The sequence below is a fragment of the Schistocerca gregaria genome, chromosome 8 (assembly GCF_023897955.1).
Source record: "Schistocerca gregaria isolate iqSchGreg1 chromosome 8, iqSchGreg1.2, whole genome shotgun sequence".
Taxonomy (NCBI): Eukaryota; Metazoa; Arthropoda; class Insecta; order Orthoptera; family Acrididae; genus Schistocerca; species Schistocerca gregaria.
Genome location: NC_064927.1, coordinates 167,431,769 through 167,446,530, shown reverse-complemented (window position 1 = coordinate 167,446,530; position 14,762 = coordinate 167,431,769). Strand labels below are relative to the sequence as shown.

General features: G+C 39.5%; 1 protein-coding gene across 2 annotated transcripts in view; it reads right to left on the bottom strand.

The window, feature by feature from the left end:
* The window catches only part of LOC126284632 (Fanconi anemia group D2 protein), a 199,848-nt gene that overhangs the window by 62,618 nt on the left and 122,468 nt on the right, over nt 1-14,762 (bottom strand). For both annotated transcript variants that reach the window (XM_049983707.1, XM_049983708.1), the window contains exons 17-18: nt 11,028-11,262; nt 258-494 (exon numbers count right to left, since the gene is read on the bottom strand). In XM_049983707.1, the coding sequence (XP_049839664.1) occupies nt 258-494; nt 11,028-11,262 (472 nt within the window). The remainder of the gene's footprint in view (nt 1-257; nt 495-11,027; nt 11,263-14,762) is intronic.

The following is a 14,762-nucleotide window of genomic DNA, read 5'->3' as shown; positions in this document are numbered from 1 at the left end:
CATCACAGGTAGTATTTGGTTTGTTGAGTATTAATACCTTAAAATGTGTCTGAGACAAAACTCTGATAAAAAAAAACTATTTGGAAAGTTGCACACCTTATGTAGGTAATGTCTGGTGGCATCATGCAGCTAGCACAGAAAGATTTAATGTTTACGACAAGCAACTATTAAAATTTAAAAGAAAAACACAAAGATTGTACACTTTAATGCAACAGTTATTAACAGCCCAGCCTAACAGAATTTTTTGGCACACTAACCTGGAAGTACTCAGCAAACGTCTCCAGCTTTGTACAAAGCTTTTGCATGACTTTGATAGCACTTGGTAGAAACTCTTGGGAGGAATGTCGACATGCATTGGTAAAACCCACAGGGAGACTCATTGTTTCAGCCGGCTTCATTGGCCAAGTTTTTACTCCACCACCATATAAATGTTCCAGTTTTCCCACATAGTCATGCAGGAGAAATAGCAGTGTCCTGATATCAAGATGGTCCTTCTGTGAATAGAAAATGCTGTTTTCGCTTACCACAAATGAGACATATTTTAATATAAACAAAATCATATAATCATACAAAAAAGTGTGGATGTTTTTGATAACTTTGAAGTAATACAAACATATTAATATTTTTATTGAGAGTAAACAAGAGGTGCTAATTATTTTTTATGGTTCTGTGCCTCAGTCTATACAAACAGAGCTCTTATCACTTTGTTGGCTGTCTGACTGTTAAGAACCCTTTACGTCAGGAACAGAAACCTTTTTCTCGGGCATGGGTACACATATCAAGATTAAATTTATGTCACATATTAAGGTCTAGAGTAACTTTGTGTTAAAAATTTTTAAGGTGCTACCTAAAATCAAGAATACAGTAACCAGAATTGTGGCACGGCCAGGGGATGCTGGCCAGCTTGCCAAGGGCGTCAATGGTGAGTCACCAAAAACCACAAAGGACAACTACAGCAACAGATGAACAACAGGAGAACATGACAGAATGACAAATCCAGAATGGAACCCAAATCAGGACCTTAACAGTAGCAATATTAAGAACCAAGCAACACTGCATGTAATGATAAACAAGAGTGCAGCCAGAACACAACTGAGATCTTGGACCCTGCACTGCAAGCTTTATTTCTCGGCCATGTGTGCCGATAGGCTGGCATGTAGGATGTGGCTCACACCCAACACTGAGGCAGTGACAGCAGTCCTCACAAATATTAGGAGTGCCAGCTAGTGGCTGTCATCTAGATACATGTGTTCAGGTGGCCTCTCGAAAGGTCTTTGTGTTCATTCGGCCTCTTGAACTCATTGGGCTGGTATACCAGAATTAACTTTGACAAGAAGCAAGGTTTCACATACATGTAAAGGAAAACAAATCTGAAAATTGTTAATTTGTAATTATATCACATGAAAAAATATATTTTTTGTCATTTTTTATCTGTAGGTCTGTCTGTCTGTCTGTTTTTCTTTCTTTCTTTTAAGACCCCCTTTGTCTGGAACAGGTTGGCATATCCAGTTTAAATTTATGGCGCATACTGAAGTCTATAGTTCCTCGGCAGTGTAAAAAATTTAGCTTCTGTTAAGTAATAAAAATATTCAGCCCCTTGTCACACAGTTTGTTACTCACTAACTCATTCGTCAAAACCTACACATTTACATCTACATGATTACTCTGCTATTCACAATAACGTGCCTGGCAGAGGGTTCAATGAACCAACTTCAAGCTATCTCTCTACCGTTCCACTCTCGAATGGCGTGCGGGAAAAACGAGCACTTAAGGTTTTCTTTGCGAACCCTGATTTCTCTTATTTTATCATGAAGATTCTTTCTCCCTATGTAGGTGGGTGCCAACAGAATGTTTTCGCAATTAGAGGAGAAAATTGGTGATTGAAATTTCATGAGAAGATCCCATCGCAACAAAAAATGCCTTTGTTTTAATGATTACCATTCCAATTCAAGTATCATGCTGTGACACTATCTCCCCTATTTCGCAATAATACAAAATGAGCCGCCCTTCTTTGAACTTTTTCAATGACAACTGTCAGTCCCACCTGATGTGGATCCCACAGCGCACAACAATAGTCCATAGTAGGGCAGGCAAGCGTGGTGTAAGAGTCTCTTTAGTACACCTGTTGCACCTTCTAAGTGTTCTTCAGGGACAGATGAACTTAATAAAACTGTTAGATCCTGGGGTTGTAAGCTAGACCACAAAAGAGAGAAACTGGAAGAATACTATAGTGGTAAGATTCAAACAGTGTAAATTCACCGTAGAGAACAGATGAGAAAGGTTGGATATGACGGCTGAGGGAGGCACAAACAAATAGAAAAGCAGTGCACCAGACTTAAATTGTACCTAGAAGACTGATTAACTCAGATACAGTTGCAATGTATGGCAGAGAAAGAAGATCTGAAAGCTAAGTGTACTGAAGGGTTGAAAAAGGTTACATGAAATAGACAGCAGCGTACCAGTGCATCAGTGTCTGGGTCAAGTGTATGGCAGTCAAGTGTGTTCTAGCTAACATATAAGATTTTTTGTAAGTTTGACCCAGCAGAATCTTTCATCCCAAAGATTTTCTGAAAGGTTTTTGAAATGTCTTACCAGTTATTGGAATGAAAAGAAGATATTGTTTAGCAAGATCATCTGCATTGCAAAGCTTTTATATGGGGAGTAGCAGTTGCAAGGGGTTGTCAAACAGTTAAGAAGTTTGAAGTTAACTTTGTCTTGAAGTATTGGTTAAAGGAATGTCAGCAGCCTATACTTAAGTTACATTTCAAAACTAAGGAGTCCAATTGCATTGTTGTCCTATAATGGGTCACAATTTGTTTCTGTGCTATATCAGAACTGATGGAAAGATGTGACATGAAATCTGTTGTGTTTGGGTTTCTGGGCACTTTCTGCGGAGTAACATTAGTGAAATAATAGTGAAGAAATTGAACAGTTTATGCAATAACGCAGTGTACATGTGGACACACTTTCTCCCTGGTGAAAATACACTATACCCCATGGGAAAGTACATTTTTTTCCACGTTAAGTGACAATATACTTTCTCTCGAAGCTGTAAACTTACCAATCTTTCGAATGGTGAAGTTTTCACACACTGGTATAGAACTTCCAGGCACCTTAGGAGAAAAAAAAACCACAAAACAACATGTTTTGGAAAGATCTTTGCAGCACTGCAACATTTACTCTGCACATTTTCGCACTACAGATGTATAAACAGGAATTACGCCAAGTGAGCAATGGGAATTCTACCAAATTCAGCACAGTAGCTACCGAAGCAATTGAACTTAAGTCTGTGATGCACTTTTGTCAGCTAACCATAGCCTATGTCACGTGATTTCACCAGCCAATGACAGCAGAAATTTAGAGCATAGGACACATGACGTAGTCATCCAAAGCAACTTCATTGTTACGTAGTATAAATGCACAAATAGGTATAGTTAGTTAATGGCTAAAATTAATATCCATACAGCGCAGCTACAAGGAAAGCTAAGCTTTCACATATAATATTGGTCATCAAAAATTTTTTGCTTTGTATGTGCTATACTGCTGGTAGGTCCCAGATTACTTGTATTGTCTTTACACTGTACCTTTGACAGCAATATTGATGTCTTTACAGAGGTACTAATGTGGATATTAACACTGACATCAAGGTTACGACGACAAACTACTTACCCTTGCTTCATTTCCTCAGGTCACATAATATGTTTCTCACAGACAACAAGTCAACAAGACAGCTATGATGTCTGGTCAATGTTATAAGAAATGTAGAAAGAAATACATATGAAATAGGTCTTTTTAATACTGTGTATTTATCAGGCCATGAAGGGATTTGGTTAAAATTTCCTACAAAAAATCCCATACAGCAATGTGAATAACCCAAGAAAAATAGAATTATTTATGATTCTCATGTAAATGCTTTCAGATCACAGATGTGTATGATAAAACGATCCAACTTCCTGTCTCATTTTACAAATGTTGCTGAAGCTTTTGAAAATTTTGTCAATCTTGTTTCTAATATCCTTAATACGTGCTGCCCTGAAGTATTAAAAAGATACATGGGGAAAGCAGCCAAAAGTAATCACAGAAGTTTACACTGATGGTTCACACCTGCCCCCAAGAAATAAGAACACAGGTTATTAATCTCTATAACAAATCAAAGAACAGCAAAGAAGTTCACTTCAAGTGCCTCCAACTAAGGAAAAGATAGAGATCAGATATTATAACACAAAAATGAATGGGAAACGATAACTATATTCAGCAATCACAAAATAAATGCGAGGCTGCTTGGGAGTCATCAAAGCAGAACTAGGTAATACAAATAGATCCACTTGTGACGCTACCAACATCATGCCCAATGAAATGAACAACTTCTTTCTTAATTCTAGTACCATAGGACACCCAACTCAACAAAATGACAACTATAACTCAGGTATTAATAAGCATTTAGGAACAAAAAAAAGGGTTATTCACATTGCATAATGAACCTGCTCCATCCTCATTCAAGTGGATACAAATTGTTGTTACCAAAGTTCCAGCAGCTCTAGCAAAATTCAGCAATTAAAAACCTGAATACTTGTATGGTCTGTCAAATATTGTCATTAAAAAGATAACAGACATTATACTACAACCGCTCTGTGCTAATAAATTGGTTTGTTTTGAGTTGTTCTTTTCCAGCCTGCTTAAAGTTAACAGTAGTTATCCCTCTACATAAAAAAGAAGGCAAGTCATGTGTTGGTAACTACCATTTTATTTCTCTTGTACGATACTTTCTAAAATAGGAACATTGCATGTACCAACAAATTTACAAACATTTCACCTGCAATGGAACATTGACGAACACTCATTATGGCTTCAGGGAAAATTCATCTACACTAAAAGCTGTTGAAACTGTTGTTTTCATCTGTTAATGCCCTACTGAATGACATAAGCAAGGCATTTGACTCTGCGAATCATTGGATTCTAGTAGATAATGGATTTCAAGATATAGAACCCACCCTTATAGAATCTTATCTTGACAATAGGAAGCAGGAGGTACAATCTAATGGTATGAGCTCTGGATTCCCAGACATTTCAAGAGATGTGCCTCAAAGTTCCACACTGGGACCCTTGTTGTTTATAATAATCTATATTAATGACCTACCTAGCATCATGCCATGTAAATCTGTCCTGTACGCTGATGGTACCACTTTCATTGCAGCTGGAAACAACATAGAGTGACTAAAGGAACACAGCAAAGCCATCTTAAGAATTTCTAGTAACAGGTCTACAGACAATGAATTAACTGTAAATCAAAATAAAACTGAAAAGGTCACTTTTAATTAATGCGATACCAGTAACGCTAGTTAAACTTCTTGCTGTACATTTGGATTCCAAATTAACTTGGAGTCTCTACACAGACTCTATATGGACTGAATTATCAAAAGTCATATACCTGTTACATAAACTTAAGAGCATGTGTGAGTGAAAATATTATGCTAAGCTCGTAGTATGCACCTTTTCATAGTCACATGACATACTGCATACTGCTTTGGGCCAACCCCACTGTGGCAAAACGAGTTTTAATGTACCATAAAAAGGCTATCAGATGAGTAGTAGGCCACTTTGGCTGTCAAAGGAAGATCTAAAATTCTAACTTACAGTCATTGCATGTTAGTACACAAATCTAGATGACTTAGCTTTTTTCTTTATTTTTATATGTATCATTATGTAATATTCAATTTGTACAAATTATTAACATCAATTGCATGCAAAATGATCAAAGACGAAATAAATAAATACGTAGGAAGTAGAATTTCCTATCGTTACAGAACTGGTATTGAACATAGAAAGATGATAGCTATGAAAAGGTTGAAAATGAAAAGCAGTAGGAGAAAAAGAAGACATTATGAGAAAGTCAAGACTGTCAGCTGGGAAATGGGAGACTCAATTTTGGTAAATACCTAAGAGAAATCCAAGCAAATAAAGGTTAAAATAAAGAAATTCCAGGTAATTTATTTTGATCCATTTCAGGTAGCAAGCAAGACACCTGACAATGCCTTGATGTTGAAATATCCCAGATAAGGGGAAAATTTGGTCTCAGAAACATAATACACTTTAAGAATTAAATACAGGGAGAGTTACAATTCCTAGAAAATATGCCATTCGATAGTTGATAAATACTTAGCAAGTATCGGATAGTCAAGATCGTATCAAATTTCATTCCTTTTCCTGATCAGCGATCGTTTTTCTTTTACTGCCCTATGTATGCTTATATGGGAGGTATTTCAATTCTTGTACTATCTCAAGGGCTAGTTTATGTGCAGTATTATGAGACAAGAGGGTGTAAGTTGTGTTGACAACTGGATGTGACTTAACGAGTTTGCCATGATAGTTAAATTTAGTATTTGGTTGAAGAAGAGGACATGAGGGGTATGTGAAAGTGAAGCTACGTTTTCTTTCAGACATTGCAGAAGCAGTAGTAACACAGTCAACATGTGAAGCTTTATGATAGGATGGAGCTTCAAGTAGCTTGGTTGGCCTACGATGACTATACTCCTAATACTGTGCTGCTGTTTGATAGATTTTTACTGGTTGCAAGTATAGTTGCTCCATGAGTTACTTCTTTTCAGGTATCCTTTGCACTTAAGACAACAATGAACTGACAATTCATGCTTAAATTACTATTAGTATAATGTTTCTGCCATTGTCTTATAGGATAGGGATTGGTATGTCTGCCGTTGTCTGTAGGATAGGGATTGGTAGGTAATGGTTAGTCCAATATCATCTTTGCACAATAAAACCACACTGTGTGAAGGTGAAAACATCGTAACGATGAGAGTGTGAAATTGGATAAGAAGGAAAGCAAAGACATTATCTTCTTTTAATGATGCTAAGGAGTGAGTAAGTCAGCAATTTTGATACCCAGGAGGCCACCGAGAAGATTCCTGGAACAATACATTTAACTAGCACAGTTAGGGACCTTAGCTCTTGTTGCATTGATTCATGAGAGTACATAGTGTGCATAGGTAGGATGTAATTCAGTGGCAATGGAATGAAGTGTCAGAGCAGAAAAGAACTGCCAAGTGAAACGTCATTATAGAATGATCGCTTGCTTGTAAAGCAAAGCTAGGGCTGTAGCGTAAGTAATATTTGATGTGTAGGCTGCTATGGAAGATTGGTAACAGAAGATCATGAGCAGGGTAACGGAAACTTGGCCTAACAATTTGCCTTTCACCTATCGGGCAGCTCTGAAAAAAGCAGATCATGTTTTTCTTTCTTTTAGAAACCATATTCAATAGGCTTTGTCTTTCTACTGCTTTGGTGAACCTGAATTAATCACTACTACATTTTAGAACATTAATTATCTAACATACGATTGCTTCTGAATTTTGCATGGTAATCTAAATGAGAAGGGATATTTCAGGAGTCTTATATATGTAAAAGCAGTAGTTATGAAATAGTTATCATGTTGTTTATGCATGTACTGTAGTAAAAAGACATTAAGTGTTGTGTGTTATGTTTGCCACTCAATTTGTTTGAGAAACATTTCTGAGGATCTGAGTAAAGTAAAGTCCTGATAAAAATGTCAAGTGTTAGCTTAGCTTGTAGCTGAACTTGGATGTATGGTATATTTAAGCTCTAAAAGAAAAACTAACTCACGTGGATTAAGACTAAAATGTATGTTGTAGGATTTGACTTGTTAAACATCACCTATGTGGAATTTGTAGCAAACAGTTATGTAGTATGAATTGATGTAGTGAAGAGTTTACTTGTACTGCCAAAGAACATGATTTCTGAAATGAAATCGTCTACTGAAGATGCAACCAGACAGTTACAGCATACGCTAAAGTTTTTTCAAGGATGCTCTTGACCAGAAAGGGAACGTTTCCAGGTTTATTTTACAGGAAATGTTACATAGCTAAGGTCATTAAATGAATATTGTAGGGATAGCAACTGATGTGTGAATGAACTCAATGACTACGATTTCACTCCGAACAGAAGAAAGTGGAAAAACTGTAAGTAACAAAATTAAAAGATTACAGGACGCACTGGTAAGGACATTTCTAAAATGTGGTTATGTTTAAGACTGATTCTGTTGCTATTTATTATTCTTTGTTTTCTTTTACTGTTTGTCAGTCAATTTTTGAGGAATCCATTGAGAGGAGATTGTCACCTGAAGCCATTTGATTGTAATTATTGTCATCTGTAGCCATCTGATTGTAATTACTTAGTCGAATATATTAAAAACAAAGATTCCAAGACTTACCAAGCGGGAAAGCGCCGGTAGACAGGCACATGAACAAAACACACAAACACACACACAGAATTACGAGCTTTCGCAACTGGCAGTTGCTTCGTCAGGAAAGAGGGAAGGAGAGGGAAAAATGAAAGGATGTGGGTTTTAAGGGAGAGGGTAAGGAGTCATTCCAATCCCGGGAGCGGAAAGACTTCCCTTAGGGGAAAAAAAGGACAGGTGTACACTCGCACACACACACACACACACACATATATATCCATTCGCACATACACAGACACAAGCAGACATGTCTGCTTGTGTCTGTGTATGTGCGAATGGATGTGTGTGTGTGTGTGTGTGTGTGTGTGTGTGTGTGTGTATGTGTGTGTGTGTGTGTGTGTGTGTGTGTGTGTGTGCGCGAGTGTACACCTGTCCTTTTTTTCCCCTAAGGGAAGTCTTTCCGCTCCCGGGATTGGAATGACTCCTTACCCTCTGCCTTAAAACCCACATCCTTTCATTTTTCCCTCTCCTTCCCTCTTTCCTGACGAAGCAACTGCCAGTTGCGAAAGCTCGTAATTCTGTGTGTGTGTTTGTGTGTTTTGTTCATGTGCCTGTCTGCCGGCGCTTTCCCGCTTGGTAAGTCTTGGAATCTTTGTTTTTAATATATTTTTCCCATGTGGAAGTTTCTTTCTATTTTATGTATGTTTTTATGTATGTAAAAGTAGGGTGAGTCTGGTGATGAGGTTTTCTATGAGTCATTGAATTGGAATCATGGCCAATTTCTTCCTTAAACAATGGCATTAATTTTGTTTTCTCTTCTCGTTAACAGATTTTGGTTTATGAAAGTTTCATTGTCAAGAGAGTCATTACTGCAGAGCCAAGGATTTGCAAATGAACTAGCCTCATCTATTCAAATGCTAATTATAACTTTCTCCAGAATGAAATTTTCACTCTAAGTGGAGTTTCCACTGATATGAAATTTCCTGGCAGATTAAAAATGTGTGCCAGACTGAGACTTGAACCAAGACTTTCATCTTTCATGGGCAAGTGCTCTACCGACTTATCTGCGATAGATACGATTTTATAGCAATGTTGGTAATCCTTAGGTGCTTCATCTGGAGATGCTGCAGACAATTTATTCTCACTTATTGTTAGCAAAGATCAGCTTCAGGAACTAATACAGATTTGTGTTTTGTTTGGTTCTCAATCAATGTGCTCACACTGATGAGACTGAGAGTGGCTGGATGGATAGGGGGAGGGGGGGGGGGGGTAGTGTATCAGCATTTATTCACTTCCAGTTAAGAAAAGACACTGATAATGGCAAGGTTACCAGATTAAACAACAATTGAAAATACTTTCTATAACTCATGGACACAATTGTTATTTAAATGAATTAAATTTGTATAATTTGCAGTTCAATGGTATAGTGTACAATGGAAATTTCTTATTTATTCAAAACCTCCAACTGTCAAGAGACAAATATCTGCCAATTGTGGTACCACTTGAGTAGTCAAAGCAGAGAGCTTTCATTTTGGCAGAAAACCAGAGCATCACAGATGTTCATAGGCACTTGTAGAATACCTAGGGGGACCTGGCAATGAACAAAAGCATGGTGAGTCGTTGGGCAAGACATCTGTCATCACTGCAACAAGGTCCAAAAACATGTCCAATCTCCCGCGTGCAGACTGGCCACACACTGCTGTGACTTCCGCAATGTTGGAACATGCAGACAATCTCATTCAAAGTGACTGACAGATCACAATCAAACACCTCACTGCACAATTGCATGTCTCTGATGGCAGTGCTGGCATACTCGTCCACTTGTTGGAGTTCTCAAAGGTGTGTGCACACTGGCTTCCTCACTGCCTAAACAGGTCATAAAGAGCAATGAACGACCACCTGTGCAAAACTACTTGTGCAATACAAGGCTGATCGTAACAACTGTTTGTTGATAATCATCACAGGTGATGAAACATGGGCTCATCGCTTCAAACCAGAAACAAAACAGCAATCCACACCACCTCTCCTTCAAAGAAAAACTGCAAAGCTGAACTCTCAGCTGGTAAAGTCAGGCAATGGTCTTCCTGGACTCTGAAAGGGTTATACTGTTTGGTGGCTTCCCTCATGGTACAATAATCCACTCTGAAATATGTTGTGCTACCGATAGAAAACTGAAGAAATTTCTTCAGCGTGTTTGTCACCACAAAAATGCAAACAAACTTCTCCTTCTCCTTGAAAACACAAGACATCATACAAGATGGCGCACACAGGAGAAGCTCAGAAAACTTCCATGGACTGTTCTTCCTTGACCCCCGTACAGCCCAGATGTCCAGCCTTCCGACTTACATCTTTTTGGCACAATGAAGGATGCACTCCACAGGACGCAATGCATGGGTAATGGGGGAGGTTACTGATGTTGAGTAGATGAGGGGTACAATGGGGGAAAACTGACTCTTCCAGTCAGGTGGCATAAATTCGGCACTTTTAAAGGAGATTATGTTGAAAAATAAATTCTGCAGCCAAAAGAGTGGGGAATAATATGGTTTATTAGAATCCTCAATAAAACTAACCTGATTTTAGAAAAAAAAAAAAAAAGTGTTTCGTTACGTGTGGAATGCCCCTCATAATATCAGCATCTGTCTCACCGAGTCATCTAGTACGAACAGAAAAATGGCAGTTATGTATGTATAATGAAGTGAGTAAGATATCCTTCAATACAATGAAGCAAACTACGGCTAAATGTAAAACTAATCTGGTACACAAACAAAATGAAACGGAATGTAATATACAAACAAGTTACACCCAACTGACTTACTGATGTGGTCTCATCTGTATTTAGAGGTCGACACAGCAAAACAAGAACATCGACATCTAGTTCTCGCAGGAAGTGATGCCTCATATCGACTGACAGTGTACCCGAAGAAGTGATGTTTGATGCAGCAGCTGGGGCTACTTCTTCTTCCACTTCTGGTTCATCCTCCTCCTCTGCTGCCTCTTTGCTTTTCTTTGAGGCTTTACGCTTTCTGCCTCTCTTCCCAGGTGGTTTTTTCCTACATATGTACAAAAGATTAAAACATTAATGTGTATTTGAAACACATAAGCCTGTACAGAAATCACAACACATAAATATGGAAAGTATAGATAGATACTCAGCAAACTCAGAAGGTGTTGAATCACAGACTGGCACAATGAAAACGAAAGCTACAAATATTCATCTATCTGAGTAAATCTTTCATCAAACCTAGAAAACTCACACACATTCACAATTCACAAACACATGCCTTAGCAACTGGAAATGACAGTGGCCACGTGCATGTGAGTTTTCCTTGCATGAATGTGTGCGAGTTTTCTATGTCTGGAGAAGAAATTAATCTAAACAAGCAATATAAAATCCAGGATGGAATGTAACAATATTATGAAAAGGAAAGTTGCTACTCACCATACAGCAGAGATGCTGAGTTGCAGATAGGCACAACAAAAATGTCACAAATAAAGCTTTTGGCCAATAAGGCCTTTGTCTAAAATAGATATACACATACACACACACACACACACACACACACACACACACACAACTGCAGTCTCAAGCAACTGTAGCCATATTGTGAGCAGCAGCACCAGTGCTTGCTGGGAGTGGCAACTGGGTGGAGGTAAGGAGGATTGGGGCAAGGAGGGGGAGGGATAGTAGGGTAGGGATGGCGGAGAGTGCAGTACTGCTGGGGAGCATGCAGGGATGAGGTGGAGAGAGGTTAGGGCAGCTATGTGCAGTTGGGAGGTTAGACAGAGGGCAGGGGAGAGATATGAGGAAAAGGAGAGAAGTAAAAGACGAGGTGGGTGGTGGAATGAGGGTTGTGTAGTGCTGGAATGGGAACAGGGAAGGGGCTGGATGGGCGAGGACAATAACTATTGAAGGTTGAGGCAAGGAGGGTTATGGGAATGTAGGATATACTACAGGTAAAGTTCACACCTGCGCATTTCTGAAAAGCTGGTGTTGGTGGGAAGGATCCATATGGTACAGGCTGTGAAGCAGTCATTGAAATGAAGGATGTCATGTTTGGCAGCAAGCTCAGCAATAGAGTGGTCATCTTGTTGGTTGTCATGCCCACATAGAATGCAGCACAGTGGTTGCAGCGTAGCTTGTAGATCTCATGACTGCTTTCGCAGCATGATGCGAGGTAGTGAATACCTCTCATTGTGCCCTGAAATAAGAAATGTCCTGCCCACTATCCTTCCCAGCCCTCTCACTGTGGTATTCCACCATCCACTGAACATACACAATACACTAATCCATCTCTACACAATCCCTGCTCCCAAACCCTTACCCCATGGCTCATACCCCTGTAACAGACCTAGATGCAACATCTGTCCTACCACCACCACCACCACCACCACCTACTCCAGTCCGGTCACTAACATCACCTATCCCATCAAAAGCAGGTCTACCAGTGAATCCAGCCATGTGACTACAAGCTAAGCTGCAACCTCTATGCTGCATTCTATGTGGGCGCGGCAACTAGTAAGCTGTCTGCTCACATGAACAGCCACCAACAAACTGTAACCAAGAAACAAGTGGACCACCCTGTTGCTGAGCATGCTGCCAAACATGACGTCCTTCGTTTCAGCGACTGCTTTACAGTTTCTGCCATATGGATCCTTCCCACCAACACCAGCTTTGCTGAATTGCACAGGTGGGAACTTTCCCTGCAGTATATCATACATTCTCATAACCCTCCTGGCCCCAACCTTCCCCCCCTCCCCACCTCACCCCTTCACTCCGTCTAACGTCCCGGCTGCACACAGCTGCCCTACCCTCTCTCCACCTCATCCCTCCATGCTCCCCAGCAGCACTGCATTCTCCGCCACCTCTTCTCTACTATTCGTCCCCTTCCCCACCCCAGTCTCCTCCTTACAGCCACCCCGTCATCACTCCCATCATGCACTGGTGCTGCTGCTCCTAGTGTGGCTACAGTTGCTTGAGACTGCAGTCGCGCGCGCGGGTGTGTGTGTGTGTGTGTGTGTGTGTGTGTGTGTGTGTGTGTGTGTGTGTGTGTGTGTGTGTGTGCGTGTGCGTGTGCGTGTGCGTGTGCGTGTGGGTGTGGGTGTGGGTGTGGGTGTGGGTGTGGGTGTGGGTGTGGGTGTGGGTGTGGGTGTGGGTGTGGGTGTGGGTGTGGGGGGGGGGGGGGGTGTAGTCCAGTTTAGACGAAGGCCTTACTGGCCAAAAGCTTTATTTGAGACAGTACTTTTGTTGCATCTATCTGTGACTCAGCATCTCCACAATATGAAGGAATTAATCTAGGATTTTCCCCCGTTTGTCTGTATAAATATTTTATGATTAGAATATTACTGTATTTACCTGATTATAAGACGAGGTTTTTTCCCAAATCCATCATTTGAAAAATACAGGTAATTTTTTTATTCACAGAGTAAACTATTGCTGCTGAGATTAACACTTTAACATTATTTAGTGGAGTACATAGGCATTGTCTTTATGTTTATAGATGAAGCTTTGGCTATTGAGGTCACATGTAGAATTATTTTGAAGAATTCGGAAGGGCAAGGCTGGGTAAGTGATATTCGTTTACGAACAGGCTCAAAACTTCCCGGTATGCTGCAATGCTCATACAGTACTGATACTGAACAATCAAGTGACATTTGACTTGCGTGGTGCTACTCAAGGGACACAAGGAACTATACACTAGCCACAACAATCTATTGCTCTGGTTGAAATTTGACAGTTTTGTGAAGCACTTGATTCAATGATTTATTTGATTTTGAGAAACTGTAATGATTTACTAAGTGGGTTGAAAGTGAGGAATTTGGTTGCTGTTCAAGTACCAGAAAACCAGATAAAAAATTTACCAGTTTTTAATCAGCTTTACAACATGATTGTGAAATTCAAATGAAACAAGAAGAAAAATTAATCCACAATAAAAATGTCTAACAAACAAAATAAATCATATTAAACTATAATTGTTATCATGAGAATAAATTACAGCAGCAAGAGCTGTCGCGGAGATACTGCCAACAGACATCATTAGATGGTGGGACGAGCAAAGTCTGAGAATTAGAATGAATTGATATAGCAATCTTTTATTTACATATTAGTTTCTTTTGTTACAAACGACTTGCACACTAGAAGATATTGCAATGTGTGTTTCACAGCTGCTGAAGCACAGCACTACAGAGGGGGGAACAGTGACACCAAGCTGGTCGAGGACTATATGAGTGTAAAGATTGGAGTAATGAACAAGCAGCAAATTATGTCATGTTGCCAACCAAGGGAATCTATATCACATACTTTGGCTTTTTAGGAACATCTACCACATTTAAACTGGAGTTTGCCTGAATCCATTTGTACCTGAAATTGAAATTACTAAAATTGGGCAAATACTCAACTATAATACTCAATTCTGCAGAAGACAGTAAAAGTCTACATAGGAGCCAGTGGTGTATATATGTGTTTCAAGCTGCAATGTTGTTGATGCTCACTGAGACATGATGGGAATGAAAGGAGGTGTGTCAGCTGCTAGTCCTACGCAGCCACTGATAC